The following is an 18629-nucleotide window of genomic DNA, read 5'->3' as shown; positions in this document are numbered from 1 at the left end:
CCTGTCTTAAAAAAATAACTAAAATAAAATAAATCAGTTCTATAAGTATAATAACACAAAATGATCTCTAATATGTTAAGTTAAAAGGCAAGGGTGAAACAATTCGTAGGTTTAGAATGCTACCATTTACAGTGTTTAAAAGATATTACAGACTTCATGCCTATAAATCCAAAGATTATCTTTGTAAAGGTATCAAGAAACTGGTTAACTGTGACTACCTGTGAGAAAGTAAACTAGGAGATCAGGGGTAAAGTGGAGCCAAAACTTACTTTTTACTGTATATCCTTTGTTACTAGTGTCTTTGGTTCTTAAAATCATGAACATGTATTACTGCCTTTTTCTTTTCATTAAAAACTTTTAAGAATAAATTTTTAAAACCATAGGGCTGGGTAAGATCATACAGAGAGAGAAAGAGATGAGAACAAGACACTAGTACTAGAGTTCTATAAAGTCAAGGGTCAAACAAAGAAGCACACACCAACAAAGGCAACGAGGAAGCAGAGAAAGAAGAAAAACTAGGAGGATGTGTGATTTCATAGAAACCAAGAGAAGAGTTTGTCATGAGAGCAAAAAATAAACTGAGTACCTCAGAGAGATCTAGTAACATGTAGACTACTGCAGACCAAAACAGTATCCATGAGGTGGCTGGGACAGAAGCTATATAAAAAATGAACTGCAAGTGAGTATCGACATCTCATATAAGAAGTTTTTCCTTAAATAACAGAATAAAATGAGAAGTCAAGTAAACAGGGATGTAAGATCAATAGGGATCTTATATGACTGGCTTAGAAAGAACAGCAGCACAAAGTCATTAAGACAGAATTTTGAAGTCACTCTCAACTCCACTTTTCCCTTCTCTACACTAATCATCAATACTCTCTCTTTTCTATCTCTCTAATTCATTTCTTTAACCTACTGTCACTGCTACTACATAGAGGTACATCATCCCTGCCTGGACTATTAAGCATTCAATTAAGCAGTCTTCCTGAGACCAATCTTGCCGAACTCTAATCCATGTTGTACTCTATCCAACAAGATTTTTTTTTTTTTTTGAGACAGGATCTTGCTATGTAGCTAGGGCTAACCTTGAACTCAGTATGTAACCCAGGCTGGCCTCAAACTTTCAGTATAAGATTTTTCTAAGACACAGGTGTTGATAAGTTCACCTTACTAACTAAAGTATTTCAAAAACTTTTGGTTATCTTCAGGATAGTGAAGTTCAGTCACCTTAAATTTAGCAAGGCATTCAAGAGATCCTGGACTTGGCCTCTGTTCCAAAGTCTTTACTCACCTTTAGACGTTACTTTCACTAGACACTATATACTCCAGTCCTTCCAGTTCCACTGAGCTATTTGAGAATTTAATTCTCCAGGGAGAATTAAAAATTCACCTGACTTTGTACATTTGCATCCTTCTGAGTGGAAATGCCCTGTTTTTATATCATTCAGTACTTGAAAATAATACAGTGCTATATCACTACACTTGTGAGTTGTTTTAAATAGCAAAATCACCAACAAAAAAATGTAGACAACAAAGCACTAAATACCACAAAAAGGACACCTATTTACAGAGTAAGAGCTGAAACAAAGGCAGACCATTCATTTCCTTATTTGACCTCAGCTGAGAACATACACACAGAAGACTCAAAATTTTCACAATGAAGATTGACTTTGGAATTACAGACACATTTTAGTACGCAGGTAAATTTACAAATACAGAATATAGATTACAAATACAGAATCTGTGCACAATGAGGCTTGACTGTGTGTAAAAAAAATTCATAGCATTTTTCTCTGTCAAGCAAAAAATAACTAATCATAAGTGACTACCACTTCCCACTAGTTTCATTACAGACTTCTGTTTATTTGTAGCACATAATTTTATGTGTTTACATGAAGATATCAAAACAAATTTAAAAGCTATTACTACATAGCTACATTAACTTAGCGGGTAACATTAAGGTCACCATTGGTCAACACAAAGGTCAATATCACTATCATATTATTTCATTAGTAAAAGCTATACTGTCAAGAACACTAAAGTTTTAACCTTATTTTGTGTTTTATAATAATGTTTATAGTAATTGTGCCTCAAAATGCTTCATGATAGAAATAACTTTTCTTTATTAGGCATACAATATTTATAGACAAAAGTTAGCTGGGTGCCAGTGGTGTATGCCTATAATTCTAGCTACTTGGGAGATTGAGACTGAGAGGATAGCGGTTTGAGACCAGCTTAGGCAAATAGTTCCTAAGACTGAAATAACCAGAGCAAAATAAACTGAAAAAAAAATGTGTATGTAGTCAAAATTTTAATTTACTTTGATTTTGTAGGAGATTTAATATACACATTACAATGACAATGAAAGTAGTTTAAGATAGATCTAATTAGACTAAAAACCATCTAACTTTCAATGCAGTTAGATCAAGTTTAACTACAGATTCTAACTTTTAAGCAGTGCTCATTTCCTGAATTAAATGCTCCCCCAAATTTCTAAATTATTTTGAATTGCTCTGACTAGAATTTAGAGTATCATTCTAATGAAAGTGAGGGCAAAGCTGAGTGTGGTGATTCAAGCCTGCAATCCTAGCACTTGGGAGGCTAAGGCAGGAGGATAGAGAGCTTGAGGCCAGCCTAGGCTATATAATGAGACCCTGCCTCAAAAACAAAAAACAAAAACAAAAAATTGAGGGCAAAATAATACGCAGTTGTAATAAGTATTCATCACAAAGAACTTAATTTCCTACAGTTTAACAGAATAAAAAAGCAAAAAAGGGGAAAATCATGCATACTAGACAGTCATATTTAAGAGAAAGGAAACTGGGTCAGGAAGAAATGCTGAAACAATGCTCAGAGTAGACTTCCAGTATGCTTTTAAGAAATGAGAGAACAGATATAAATATACCTTAAAATAAAGCCTGAACTGTTCAGAGTTTAGTAGGTGTCACTTACTGAAATTATATAAATACAGAATTAGGTTGAGTCATCAAGTCCACTTCCAGTAATTAAGCTGTTTACTTATACAAGAGAATAAATATGTCATCAAAAGTCTAATTTATTATCAACAAGACTAAACCATTTATGGCAGATTCATTAACCCTGGGAATAGCAGGAAGTAGCTCTGACATCATATGAAGGTGTACACACAATGAATAAAGGTCATTTTCCAAAGCAAATTAAAATAATGATGAGACTTCTACCTGGTGCAAGAAATTTCTTAGGTCTTATTATATTGACAGCAATTATCCAGTTCTATTCCTTATATAACAAACAAACAATCAATTTTCAGAAACAAGTAGAGTCACATTTTTTTTCAGCACTAGGGATTGAATCCTGGACCTCAAATTCACTTGAGATATGTCCCCAGCCTTAAAAAAAAACAAAACTTTAATCTCCCAAGTTTGACTTCATATACAGGGATAATTAAGGATATTTTGCCACCAGACACCAATGGCTCATATCTGTAATCCCAACTATTTAGAGGCTGAGATCAGAAGGATCATAGTTTGAGGCCAGACCAGGGAAAGAGTTTGTGAGATCCCATCTCCAAAACAACCAGAGTAAAATGGACTGGAGGTATGGCTAAAGCAGCAGAGCATCTGTTTTGCAAGTGTGAAGCCCTGAGTTCAAACCACAGTCCCACCTACACCCCTCCCCGAAAAAAAAAAAGGGTATTTTACCACCTAGAGCTGGGGGTGTGGCTCAACTGGTAGAGTGCCTGTTTACCAAGTGCAAGGCCCTGGGTTCAAACCACAATATGGTCAAAAAGTAAATAAATAAAAGGTATTTTACCACCTATATTATTCATTCACTTAAGATATACACAAATGTCTCAAAGTCTAAAATCTAATTCATAAATTAATGTAATATTATAGAATAATTTTGGAGCAAATAAAACATAAAAAATAAAGAACATGACTCTTGCTAGTAGCTTTATATTATTTAAATGATAAAAAAAAATGACAAATCCACAAAGTAAGCAAAAGACAAAAGCATAAATATGACTCTCTCCCCTCACCTGGAAAAACCCAATCACTTGTTTCTTCAGACAGGCCTGTGAGCAACTTTACTCAAAAAAGCTCCCTATCAAAATGATTCTGATGAATATTGAATATTGACTATTTTTTCATATAGAACAATCTGAAACTTTGTATTTACCTCTGAGTTTGTTAAAACTCAAACTTGTATGTATTCAGTGGGATAGGTATTTTGTTTATCTGACAAGCCTCAATATTTCTCAAGCAATAAGGTGAATACAATTAGTAGTCCAGTCTTTGTGAAAGGAGGTGGTATAATACAGAACAAGCCATGACCAGAAAACAGCTGCTATTGTCCAATTCAGCGTTTTTAATTCCACAATTAAAAACGTAACGTGTAGGTTAGAGATGCAGATGAGTTCTATAGCACTAGCCAAACATGCACAAGGCCCTGGGTTCTATCCCAGCATGAAAAAGAGTAGGAGAGAGGGGAAGGGAAGGAAGGGGAGAAAGGAGAAAAAGAGAGGAAAAAAGATAGGGAGAGAAACATGTAATTTAACCCCTACACTATTTGGGCATATTTGGAGAATTTAATAATAAAAATTAAAAATAAGGCATACTCATACTTCTGTTTAGAAATAAAAAATGAGGTGTACTTTTATTTAAAAGAAAATCAAACTTAGTGAATATTAAAGACATTTTAGTCCATAGGATGAACATGTAAATAAAGGACTAGCAAATTAAGTACTAATTAATTTCATAATGTACAAAATCTGCATGACCATGTAGGGTACCTTAGAAAAACTTTAGAAATGGATTCATACATATCATATAATGAAGAATACATACCAGACAACAGTACTATAATTTAACTATTAGCTTAATTTAAGTATTAGCTATTATCTGTATTACTCTTAATAAAAAATACATACATTGAAGAAATTTAGTCCTTTGGGACTACTGCCTACTAAGCTTTAATGACATTACCTCTAAAAACAGTATGGTTCTTTTTGATGCATGGTGGGAGATTTCAAGCCTCTCTAAACAATATTTCCAGTGTTATTACAGACACGACGTGAAAAACTTAGGGAATTTGCAATGTTTTGTTCTACCTTCTTTGGAAAATTAACTTATTCCTTTCTAATTATCCTTCAGCTCACAATTTTCTAACAATAGCAATAAATGTTGCAAGCCTTAGCAAATGTATTTCCTCCACCACTTACTTATCTGTCTAATCGTTTATCTATAACTCCTTACTACACCTCTGCCCTACAGATATCACCCTGTCCCTACTCATGTGTCTTTGTTCATATGGACCCCTTAGTGTACACACACACATCAGGAATGTCTTTCTCCCCCATTCACTTATTCAAGGCTCTTTCTCCTCTACGACCAAGTTAGAATATTCTGTTCTTCCTGAGGACTTCTAGTGGTACCCACTAACCATGAGTACCACTTGGCTGACCACATAGTACACTTACTGTTTTTAAAGTATTTTATGTTTTCCATAACATTTTAAATACAATTATTTAACAAAGAAACTATTTTCACAAAAGTTAATCTACTTAGTACTGAAGGTACTATAAAATTGGCATTACTAGTTCTTACTTTACTAATGAGGAAACACAGGTTGACAGCAGTTATAGGACTAATCCAGGGGCACATGGTAATAATCCTGGAAAAGGTAGAATGAGAAGCTACCTCTTGTAAGAATTGTGCCTTTTACAACTACCCTACCAATATCTCTCTTTTAATTTTTCTCTAATTCTGCCATGTATTTTTGTCTTAATTCAAGGACCAAAGGATAGATCTGTTTGTATTTTCTAAAGTGTCCAGAACATTTCCAAGCACACAGAAGGTACAAATATCTATCTATCTATCTATCTATCTATCTCATTTATTCTACCTTCCCCATGAGAAGTTCTGGAAGTTAGCAGAGAAGCATAGGAGACATGAAAAGAGAGTATAGGAGATAGCATACTGATAATACATCAGGAGATAAAAATGACACAAATTCTATTCTAAAACAAAATCAGAAAATACCTTAATTCTTACTTAATTCCATTTCATCATTTCAGGAATAAAAACTTTAAGAAATTCCAAGATTAAGGGAACATGAATATGGGTAAAAACAGGAAAGAGAAGCCAGGCATAGTGGTACATGCCTATAGTGCCAGTACCCAGGAGGCTGAGGCAGGAGGGTTATGTGTTCAATGCCAGCCTGGGCTACATAGGGACAGAGGGAGGGAGAGAAGAAAAAGGAAAGGAAGGAGGGAAGGAAGGAGAGGTAAAAATTCTAGGAATAACAGAAAACCCTTAAACCCTTGAGTGTCTGAGCTTTCAAAATTCTTTGTAGCTTCCAAGGAAAGTTTTGGAGGTCTCTGGTCTCTAGAGAAAGGGATGACATAGTAAAGGTCAATATAGTAAACATTTTAACTTTTGTGGGGTATATAGTGTCGGCCATAACTATTATTCTATACCTTTGTACTATAAAATCAGCTACAGACAATACATAAACAAATGATTATGGCTTTGTCCCAATAAAAATTTTTATTCACAACAACAGGCTGTGGCTTGTCAATCTCTGCTCTACCTGACCCAACTATGTTACAAATTTGCCATATTTGTTAGATATCTTTTTTACTTCCAGTCCTACTTTTTGCCTGACTAAGCTAGAGACAGTTATTAGCAACAGAAAGTATTTGTGGAAAATCCATGGAAGTATTTCTGGTTGTCACTATGACATGGAAGCATTAGTGGCCAAGGATGTTAATGACTTGTAAGAAAACCAACAACCCACAGTATATGGGCTGTCCTGCCCAAAATGCCACTGCCACTATAGATAAAGAAAAGATGGCTTACCCTATCCCCACCCAACAAAGCTCTATGTACCTAAGCTTAAGTTGTCCCAAAGTACAAAATACTAAGAGGTTCAAGATGGTAATGACCACCACTAATTCAGTTTTGTCTTTGTATTAAATAGACATGCATGACCACATGTCCACATATGCAAACACAGACACACAGATTTAAGGGGGAAAAATGCCCTCTCTTCTTCACTGCTTTTATTTGAATATATAACCAGTGTTGTCTGCAGAGGCCTGGCTAAGTGAAATGTGCTTTGTTGCTTACAAGGTGCACCAAGATTTAAAGGAATAAATGAACTGGTTTCCACAAGCTAAAGTGAAGTGAGAAATGGTCAGCAAGAAATTCTCCATGTCAGCTTGCTGAATTCTCTCCCTGCTCTCTTTTCTCACTTCTCTCTCTAGTTTACTTCTCTTGGCCTACAAATAAGGGTGGCACCACATTAGGAAACTTGGCACCTAACAAATCAATGGTCTCTCATAACTCCTGCAGCATATCTCTTAATTCAACTGCAGTTTGGAACAGACTGAAAAGACACAGCCCTGTTGCAGCTGTTGGATAGGAAGCACTAAAAGATAAAAACTTGGTTTAAAGTCACTGTGGTTAATAAATGACCAAAGTCTGATTCAGCCAGTTTTAAAGACAATCTTAATAGTATGCAACTGAACTAGTATAAGGAAGGAAGTAAAGTGAACAGTTCCAGGGGTTATACAGGGTAGGTGAGATAATACCTTACAATCAGGCAATGAATAGCTGGTGATCAAGCCAAGTAAGTTAGATGGTATTTTTATTTACCAAATAGAAACATCAGAGTGTTTAGCTACTTTGGTCCTAATTAGATTTCTAATTTACTATATAGCTTCCAATTTATACTGTTAACAGCTTATTCATTTAATAAATATTTACAGGGCATCTTCTCTGGGCTAGGTAGCATCCTAGGTACTAACAATGCTGCATTCAACGAGATATAAATGGTCCCTACTATTTTTCTAGATATTACTTTCTAATGTATATGTGTGTGGGAAGGGGATAGGGAGAAAAGGGCAAAAAAAGTTCAAATATAAGTGCCATGATTAGGAAAAAAAAAAAAAAAAAGATGTGAGGACTTGATAAGTAATGACCTAGTGACTATTCAGAATGGGTGGTCAGAAAAGGTCTTTGGGAATGCATTGGAACCGAGACTTGAAAGAAACAAAGGGAAGATGCTGGAGGAATGGTTCATGTGGTAGAGCACTTTCCTAGAAAGCACAAGGCCCTATGTTCAAACCCCAGAACTGCCAAAAATAAAATTAAAAACAAAATTTGAGGACTGGGATGTAGCTCAGTAGTAGCGCACTTGCCTAGCAGGCACGAGGCTCTGTATTCGAACACAGCACCCCCCCAAAAAAAAGACAAGACAAAAAAAATTGGCCTGCTAAAGGAAAAAGTCTAAGGCAAGACCAAACATTCCATGCTCTGAGGAAAGGAAATAAAATATGTGTGAGCCACAGTATAAGGAGGAAGGGAAATGAGAGGTTAGAGAAGTCAGAGAGCCAAAGCCATCATCACAGAAACCATAACAGGCCATGGTTATAGATGTGGATTTGATGTAGGTGTGCTGGAGAATCCAGTTCTTATGCAAAAAGAGACATGAATAGATTTACACTTCTAAAACATCAGGCTCAAGGGAAGTATAAAAATACACACAGGGAGGCCACTTACAATATTACTAAAGACATTTAGGTAAAAGATAATCAGGGCTGGAAAAGTGGCTCAAATGGTAAGAGTCCTGTCAAACAAGCGTGAGGACCTGAGTTCAAACCCTATGCCACAAAAAGAAAAAAAAAAATCAGAGATTAGACAGGAGCAACCACAGCAAAAACAGAAGGGAAAAAAGATTTAGAATATGTGGAAACAATAAAGTCAACTCAACTTGGATTGGACATGAGGAGTGAAACAAAGAAAGGAATCCAGGATGATGTCTACTTTAGGTTCTATGAAAAACAAAGCCTGAGGACAAAGCTTGCTGGTTAATTCTGTTAAAGGATAGGCTCTCAGAGAAGCCAAGAATAAAAAGGAAAAGAGGAGTAAGGCAGGCAGGATGGAGAAGAAATATAAGGCCAAGTTAAGCTGGCAACAGCTCCACAAACAAATATAGATGACTGCTGACCTTGTGTATTTTCTTCAGAGAACCCCAGGTAAACACTGTATCTTAGAAACATTTTGGGGGGGCGGGGGTGAATAATTTATCTGCAGGCTCCCTCTCATATCTGTTCACCCACTGGTTCATTTGTTCCACAAGGCCTTAACCTACTCACCCTTCTGTGTATGACCCAGGCCCTCTAGAACTTCAACAGGTCAACCTGATCTGACCAGTGTTAAGGTGTTGATGGTCTTTCACTGTCAGTCAGCATCATATACAGAGGCTCTTTGAACTGTGACAGTAACAGCAGTCTGGGCTTTATGGCTCCAAAAATGGTGCAACAGGGAGTTGGAGACAAGTGGGGTTGATAGCTCTTGCATGGTACACAGCTAACTTGTGGCTTTTGGACTTAATGGTGATGCCTTTGGGTAAGTGGTGATGCCTGTTACTGACATGGGGAAAATGAGAAAGCACCAGAGGTGTGGGGGAAAAGTCAGGTATATTTAAGTTTGAGATAGTAATGTTATGTTACTGTATATGTTAAGTTTGAGATAGTAATCAGACATTCAAGTAGACAAAAGTAGGTTTTGGAGATTTAAGAGTCTGTTATTCAGATGGGAGGACTGCATGCATATATATTTGGTAGTCATTAGTAGAGAGGGCACTGAATGCAAGAAAATATAGGTTAAGTGAAAGAATGTACAGGAGACAGAGAAGTACTTTCTAAATATTCTAAGAAAATAAGCTAAAGAAAAGGAGCAAGTAAAGATTAAAAAGAAGTGGATATTGAGTCAAGAGGAAAAGCACAACAGTGAGATGGTGCAGAAAACTAGACAGCCATATATTTAGGAAGAGAGTAGGAAACCAAGCTGGGTGAAGAGAGGTGCAGTAAATGAGAACAGGGAAGTGATGATGGATGAGGTCATTGATAACCTTTACAGAAGTCGTTTCAGTGGATTACTGGGAACAGAAGCCTAATTTGAACAGAGAAGAATGATTCAAGAAACTGAGTTTTCAGCAAAGGTATAGCAAGGAACTTGTAGAACATGTGGAATCACAGGTTATTTTGTTCCTCAAGGTACTGTAGTATATTAGTGAGAAGGAGCCAAAAGAGAGAGAACAGATGACATAAAAATGAGAAGGATAATTTTAGAAACAATATTCAATGAGAAGGCAAAAAGGGGAGGGGTATAGGAATGGGCTGTGAATAATAACAGGACACTTCATTACAACAGGATGAACATAAATAGTATGGGTACAGTGAGGTTGAAAGATATGATGTTAAGAAAATACAGTGAGGTTGAAAGATGTGATGATAAGAAAATAAAGGCATGCTACACTGCATCAATTTTTTTCCACAAAATATGAGGCAATATCACTGACATTAAATAAATTGATGTTGGTAATAAGTAGAACGCATGTCACACAGTTAGAACATAAAATTGAATTTGGTAGGTATATTTTTCTAGACAAGAGGTAAGTCATGGTAAATTCTAGTTTACTACTGTTCCACACACATACACATTGATTCTAACAGAAAAATTACACCACTTAGCTAGATAATCAAACATCACCATCTAGTGGTTGAAACTATATGACAACTTATGACAGTTGAGACACTGTTACTCTCAAGAAGGTATACTCTAGTTAGTAATAATTCCAGAAATAGATATTTGAACAAAATAACTTCTAAAAAATTTTAATATTGCATAGAACATGTCAATAATATATAAAATCCTAAAATATAAGGTATATTTGCTTAGTAGATGCTAAGTGGCATGCTATCATGTTTTTACATGGACTTGCCCTTTAATCTTCCAATATTCTATAAAGATATATACCATTAGTTTACATATAAAGAAATTAGAAACTGACAGAGAAGGTTATTAAGATAGGCAAGCATCAAAAACACAGGAGAAAAGAGCTTTTCAGACAGATATAATACAAAGTTGTATAAAGAACTGTATTGATAAAAATGAGCATGGCCAATATGGCTAAAGGTAGTAAAAACAAGAGTGGTTTAAGATAAAATTGATTTGACAAACAGGGACTGAGAGTTTTTTTTAATTAAACTTCACCAGTCCTCAGATTATTTTTAATCAAATTTAATATTTAGGTATTTTTAAATAAGTATTTCTATTTTTATATGGCTTAGAGTAGCTATTCCATTCCACTAGATTACCTAAACTCTGTTTAGCCATTTTCCATTCCATTTAGCCATTGTTTCACATTACTGTGAAACAAATGCTAAAAGGCAAAAAACATGATCATCCCACAGTGTTCTCCATTCAAAACAGAGCATCCAACCCAGCTAATTTTAGTGAAATGACTCAATGTTTTAACATACAGGCAGAAAACAAGAGTTATTGTGTTTATCTACCAAGTCGATATCTTTCCTCTACACAGGACATTCAGAGGGAATCCCATGATCATAACTTAATAACTTTTCGGTAAAAACAACAAAATTAATGAACTTTTAACAGGGATTTACAAGAATTTCTAAAGATGTTTAATGGATGTTCTGAAAGTGACTTCATAAATGTGGAAAATTTACAACTGGTTTTCTTCTAAGACAGAGTAGTCAATCTGGCAAAGTTCTACAAGAGAAAAATCTTTATGCCTAAAATACCACAAATGACAATTCACAGCCTTAAGAGTAGGCTACTAATATGTCAATTGATCTTGATTGCTATTTATTTTATACCCCTTCGTTCTTAACTGGAGATGGTAATATATTATAGTTTAAGCACTATCTTGACTTCTGTTATAAGTAACACAGTAGTAAAAAATAAAAGCAGACCTAGAAACTAGTGTTAGTTCCTCAACTTTGACTCTTTTATGACAAGAATGATTGGCAAGGAATCTTATAACCATTCTCATCAGTTCTAAAAAAACAAAAAAAAGGAACAAACCGGGTGCTGGTGATTCACGCCTGTTAATCCTAGCTACTTGGGAGGCAGAGATCAGGAAGATAGACTTTCAAAGCCAGCCCAGGCAATTAATTTGCAAGACCCTATCTGGAAAAAAACACAACACAAAACAGGGATGGTGGAGTGGCTCAAGTTGTGCAGCACATGCCTAGCAAGCATAAAGCTTGAGTTTAAACCCCAGTACTGCCAAAAAAGAGCTGGATATAGCTCTATGAGTAATTATTTAGATTTTGTTTTTATAAGCTGTCACAGAAAAAGAACAAAGAGAAAAATGGTTTTTTTCCTTAACACTACCTCATTTTCTTTTAATTTCTCAAACTCTTCAATACCACATGAAAAATACCAGGCACACACAGCACACAAGCCTTATTTTACATCCCTAGATGATTTGAACAGTATTGTGTCCCAACCAAGTGCCTACTTAGATATGCCCTTGGAGCTAGAAGTACAGTTCAGCAGTAAAGCACATGCTTAGCACACTAGAAGCCCTGGGTCTGATCCCCAGCACCACCACCACCAACAAAAGATATTACTCATGCTCATCATTTGGGTACCTTCTAAAAATCATACATTTGGTATAAATGTATCAATACATCTCATACAGGTGAGTCTAATTTTCCTAACATATATCTTATTCACCAAGGACAAATGCTTTAAGATTTAAGCCACAGTACAAAAAAGAAAAAGAATGATCACAATTTGGCTTTCAACAAATTTCAAACAATGCCAACAGACAGACATAGGCACAATGTCTTTCCATAGGCTATACTAATAGAGGGAAACCTAACGTAACTTATCTTCCAGCATGATACAATATCAAGCACAAACATTACCTACAACATACTCTTGCCAAAAATGACGAAGCTCTGAATCAAATCTTTATACCTAACTTCCACCTTACAAGAAACACTTGGGATAAAGGAACAATTAAAATGATAAGCAAAAGGAAACAAAAAATAGAAAATTGTCTGGACTCTACAAAAGTCAGTATCTTAGGAAATAAAAGAAGTAGACCCAACAGATTAAAAGACACTTGCTAAACAGACATAATAACCAAATATAATATGTAAACTATGCTTAGACCTTGGTATACACATTGTAAAACACATTTGCGGGAAAGCTGGAAAAAATCCAAATTTGAACTAAATTATGGAACTGATAATTTTTGCAAGTGTGATCACTGCATGTTAGATAGGAGAGTATCCTTTTTCTTTGGAGAAGCATGCTGAATTGGAGTGGGTATAATTAATGTTCTGCAATTTACTTTACAAAGCTCCATGAAAAACTATAAATATACAATTAGGGGAAGCATGTATATCTCTGTGTGTGTGTACAGGAGAAAAGAGATTAGGCAAATATTAAGAATGTTTTAGTTTTAAATAGGGAGAATACAGGGTTGTACAACTCTTTCAACTGCAAATTGAAATTTTTCAAAATTAAAAAAAGACCCCTCTCCTGCCTAGGTTATAAACATGCTCTTCCATATTTTCTTCTAACTATATACTTTTGCCTTTCACATAGATTTTCAATCTTTCTAGGGCCTATCTTTTATGTGGTATGAGATAAAGACCCTTCCTCTATATAGTAATCCTATTTTCTCAACATAATCTACTAAACAATTTGTCTTTCCTCACTGACTTGTGGGAAGAATGATTTTTTTCATTCCTACAGAAAGATCTAAGCAGAAGACACAGGAAATTAAAAAGGAAGAAACAGAGGAAAGGAAAAGAAACAGGTGCAATAGGAGAAGTAGGAGAACTTAAGGTAGGGAAGGGCTAAATGGAGCTATTATCAAAGTCCTATACATGTTATATTTACTAAAGTATGTGAGAAGTAAATGGCAGACAAATGTGGCGGCACTAGGATCCCCCTTGCCTCAGTAAAAGAGTTCAAGATCAGCCTGGGATACACAGTAAGACCCTGTTGAAGAAAGAAAAAAGAGTGAAGAAGGAAGAAGGGCTGCGGGAGTGGCTCAAGTGGTAGGTTCTCCACCCTAGTATCATCAAAATAAATAAATAAATAAATAAAAGAGGAGAAAAGGCAAATGACTAAATATCAACTTTTTTTTCTTTTTGGCAGTACTGGGATTTGAACTCAGGGCCTCACACTTGTTAAGCAGGTACTCTTACCACTGAGCCACCCTGTTAGCTAAATATCAACTTTTTAAAAAAAGGGTATGTCCACAAAAGTGTTCAGGAAATGCCTAATTTACTTTCCATAGTATCATAAAGAGGAAGTCTTCAGAGATTAGACCATCTTCTATTAACCAGTAAGTTGGGTTGCACTTCACTTAGCATTTACTCTTATAGACTGAGCAAAAAATGACAGTAAGGCAGAGACATTATAAACATCCTAAAGGCTACTTTACAAACTTCCATTTTCCCTGAAATTGAGAATTTTTAGGTGACTTTGAACACCATGTCTTTTGTTGGTTTAGCACCTATAGCAGATTTTTAAAGCATGAATTTATAGAATTCATAACTCTTCATCCCACTCTTGGCTGAGAACCAGAAAATGTAAACTGTTCTCCAAAAAAAATTTCTAAAAACATACCTTTTATTTTCAGCCAAACTGGCTCCTTCATCCTTCAGTTGTTTACTCTTCTCAGCACAGCCTTCATGGAGAATTTCTTTCCTTCGTTTAATGGCATGAAGCCAGTTCCCTTCATCACTCTCCACTGCGTCCTTCTCATCAGCAGCTTCAGCCTCAAACTGCTGGGAAGTGGCCTTGGATACCTTCTCACCAATTTTCCTCTTCCACCCAAAGGAAGCCATTCTGGGAAGTTACAAAGAAACAGCTTTAAAATTCAAATCTGGTTAAAACTGTGAATTTTGTTATGTGAATTTGTCTCAATTAAAAATATCTTCCAAAGCCCAGAAAAAAATAAAATTCAAACTTGGCTTTTTATAAAACTATTCCACTGAACAGATGAATATGGGATAGCAGCATTAAACTAGCATCATTTTTAAGTTCCAATTAGTGGACCTAGGCAATAATCATCAAGGACTGCTAAAATCACAAAGGCAAGTGGATGTTACATAGTAACAACAGCAAAAATTAGTTGAAGGTAGCTATGAAATTATTTACAAGGAAAAGCCAAAGATAATGGCAGAATCAAGAGTGCATCATATGCCTAAGTTCTTAATGAAGAAACAACAGCAATTAAGAAATAAACAGGCTGATATAAATGAGCCATATACATATACATAGGAGCACGAATTTTTAGAAAAACCTGGCGATGTTATGGATTACAAGTTATGCTAACAAGTTTAAGACAATGCAAACGTTCTTAAATATGAGAGAATGAATTTCTTGATTGAAGATGACTTTGCATATCCCAGGAGGGGGAATAAAAAAACAAGAAATGGCTAAAAATGGATAGATCAAAGTCCAGAGGCACAGAGTGAGGACAACCTGGGAGAACAGTTCCTTACCAGAATAAGACAAGATAAAAAGTAAGTCTCGTATTTATGACTGCCACTAAAGAGTATGATGATCAAATCTCTAAACTTCAAGTTCCCAAATGGAACTTTGTTTCAGTATTAGCAATGTGGAGTGCCAGACAGTGTAATGACTCTATTAATACTAACAGAAACCTAGTGTGCTTACTGAAAGCAAATTACATCAAAAATATTGGTCAAAGTCAGGCAGAGTGGTGATCCCAGCACTCAGGAAGCTAAGGCAGGTGGGTCCAGAGTTCAAGGTTAGCATGATCTACATAGTTCCAGGCCATCTTGGGTAACAGTGAGACCCTGACTCAAAAAAAAGAATAAATACATAAAATAAAATAACAATCATTGGTTAATTCTATTGATTATTAGAAGCAGGGGATAAACTGGAGATGAAAGAAAGAAGGGAGAGCCACATGGATTTTTTTTTAATTATTTAATAGACTCACTACCCTCTCCATCTTCCAACTCAAATCACTTTATATCTGCTGAGAACAGGTACAAGTTAAGGCTCCAGGAGACGGTTCTCAAACATGCATGAAAAAGCCACACACTCTGTTGCTTCAGGTATTTGTGTCATTCTCCCCCACAAATCTCTTGAGATCAGAGGCTGTAGAAGTCAGAATGGAATGGAGGCCTGACTTCACCTTCAACAAAAGGCCAAGAACACGTTTTTGTGAACAAACAAAGGAATTAATATTAAGTGAAAGTATAGGAAAGTTTAGGGGTGAAAGAAAAACAAACATACTCCAGAGAAGCAGGAGGTACTGTTCTGCTCAAAGAAAAGGAAAAATGGGGCTGGGGGGTGTAACTCAGTGCCTAGCATTGCAAGGCCAGGGTTTGGTCTGCACCACTGCGGGGAGGAGGAGTGAAGGAAAAATAAATGAAATCCTAAGCACTTGGAAAAAATGAAAAAAGATCTGAAATAGTCACTGTGGATATTAGAAAAATGCAACAATAGGGATAGCAAACAGTATTAAGAAAAGTGTGAATTTGTTACCAAGGCCATTCACAGTTTTATTATTTTCTTCATAATTGTCTGGAGGCAAGTGTATAGACAATTACAATACAAGGTTTAAGTGCTACAGAAGAGTAATCAAAGGATGCTATGTCATAAGAGAAGAGACACTTAAGCTTTTATGGAGGCCTTGAGTTTTAAAGAATAAAAGCTAACCAAGCTTAAAAGGAGGGGCAAGTCCTAGAAATATGTGAAACACTTACCCCAAAAAAACCTTAACATTCTGAGTTGATTCAGACATCTTAAATCGTGCTGGGGAATGACATTAGTGGTCCTGGGTTTTTTTTATGTGATTAAAATGTTCTAAAGTTGTGACAATCAGGGCACAACTTTGTGAACATACTAAAGGCCAATGAATTATACATTGTAAATGACTGAACTGTACGATAGGCCAATTGTATCTCAATAAGACTGTCTTGGGGAAAAATAAAAAAGAGGTATCTTAAATAATAAGTGTTTCCAGTAATGGTGCATGCCTGTAGTACCAGCATTCAGGAGGCAGGAGCAGGAAGATCAGAGTTTGAGGCCAGTCCCAGAAGCCAGCTTGGACTACATGGTGAGTCTGTCCCCTCCCCTCCTCCCAACAAATAATACAAGTTTACTGTCCCCCTAAAGTTATCTGAACATAAAGTTAAAACTTATAGAAGGACCTTTCCGAAGTCTATGGTTAGATGCACAGAGCGCGAACATCCCAGGCTTTTTTTTCTTTTCACCAGACTAAGAAACCATGAGTAAATCACAATCATACAGGTTTCGTGTTAAGCTCATAGAAAAAACAAGTACACCTCACAAAAAATTACATGTAAGGCCTTATTCCAAACCCCTGCATTGGTTACCACCCCCCCCACCATGGCGGCCTCGAGCCCGCAGCTGGGCCAGATGTCTTCACTGCGCCCGAGGATGCAGCACTCGACTCGGCAAACCACTGTGCAGACGCAGGAACCCAAAAGCATCCTTGCAGGTACACAGATGCATTTGGGACTGCAGAGTTCAAGATATGATTTACCCCAAACACGCCACCGCAAGAGAAACTATTACGAGCAACTTTCTTTTCATTGGCAGCAACAATATGAATGCTCAAGCCGCGGGGACGACACCTGCGAGTGTACACGGACCCCCAGGGGAAGCGGACCCCGCGCAAGGCTGGGGAAGGTCACAGCCGCCTCGGCGCCGCGGTCATGACGGGCGCGACCCCAGACTCGCCTGTCCCTAGAGACCAACCTCAGCGCTCGCTCTGTCACACCTCCGCGGAGTCTCCAATGAGGTGCCTTTCTCCCTAAACCACGACCGCCACTCCACTCGTTTTCTTCTTCCTCCGCCTTCCGCCGAGGACCCACAAGCCTCGGAGACCACTTCGCAATACCGTGTTTACATTCCGCTTGCCCTTTGATACCGGAAGCGGAAATGATCGTGCCGGCATTCCTACGTGCCTTGGCCTTTGTTCCCCTGGTCTCCTAAGAAATGGGTTGGTCCAGCCGGGGACGTGCGTCCGAACAGTACAGAAAAGCAAGATGAAGAGAGACGACTGATAATTCTTCCCATCCGCCAATGTCTTCTGTAAGACCACAAGTCCCAGAAGTCGCTGCGGCGACGCCTACCGCATTGCCTTCTGGGGTTTGTAGTAGGGCCACCCGACCCCGCCGCCGTCCAGCAGCAGCCAGTGTCGTTCTTGCGGGTCACCGCAGCGCGGGCAAATGAGGCTCCGCAAACTAAGGAGCAGCCCCAGGCTGTACAGTGCGGCGCGACCGATCAGCGATCTAAGCGAGATCCGGGGCAAACGATTTTGAAAGGTAGAGGATTAACATACATGGCACTGCTCAAAAAGATTTACAATCTAGCTGCTGAGGCCACCCAGATGCAGAGGACAGAGAAGAAAAACTGGATTGAAAAAAGGGTTGAAGGAGAGTTGATCAGACGCTTTCCTGTCTGAACTGTAGGCTTCTCGTGGGAGAAGAGAGAATTACAGCCTGAAAGTAGTGGGTCTTGTTTTGAAAATAATAGGCAAATGTTAACAGCGGTGTTTAGGAACTTGAAAACTTGTGAATTTATCCACATAGCTATAGTGGCCACCATCACCAGTAAGGACCAAATTGTTTTGCCCAGAAAATGTCAGTTCCCCCCGGAAGAAAAATCCCTCCCTTTCTTCTGCCCAATTGAGAACTTCTGATGTAAAACAATGACTCAGTAGTGAGGTTTGAATTTAGGGCCTTGCTCTTGCTAGGCATGCTCTCTACCACTTGATGATGCATCTCCCTAAACCCCACCCCT

General features: G+C 37.2%; 1 protein-coding gene across 1 annotated transcript in view; it reads right to left on the bottom strand.

Moving 5' to 3' along the window:
- Ttc33 (tetratricopeptide repeat domain 33) overlaps positions 1 to 17909 on the bottom strand; it is a 49816-nt gene extending 31907 nt beyond the window's left edge. The window contains exons 1-2 of the mRNA XM_020178310.2: positions 17583 to 17909; positions 14448 to 14669 (exon numbers count right to left, since the gene is read on the bottom strand). Coding sequence (XP_020033899.1) covers positions 14448 to 14668 — 221 coding nt within the window. The 5' untranslated portion in view covers position 14669; positions 17583 to 17909. The remainder of the gene's footprint in view (positions 1 to 14447; positions 14670 to 17582) is intronic.
- Between the last annotated feature and the right edge of the window lie 720 nt (positions 17910 to 18629).

This window comes from Castor canadensis, chromosome 6 (genome assembly GCF_047511655.1).
Source record: "Castor canadensis chromosome 6, mCasCan1.hap1v2, whole genome shotgun sequence".
Taxonomy (NCBI): domain Eukaryota; kingdom Metazoa; phylum Chordata; class Mammalia; order Rodentia; family Castoridae; genus Castor; species Castor canadensis.
Note: the sequence above shows the minus strand (reverse complement) of the source record. Positions and strands in the feature narration are given on the sequence as shown.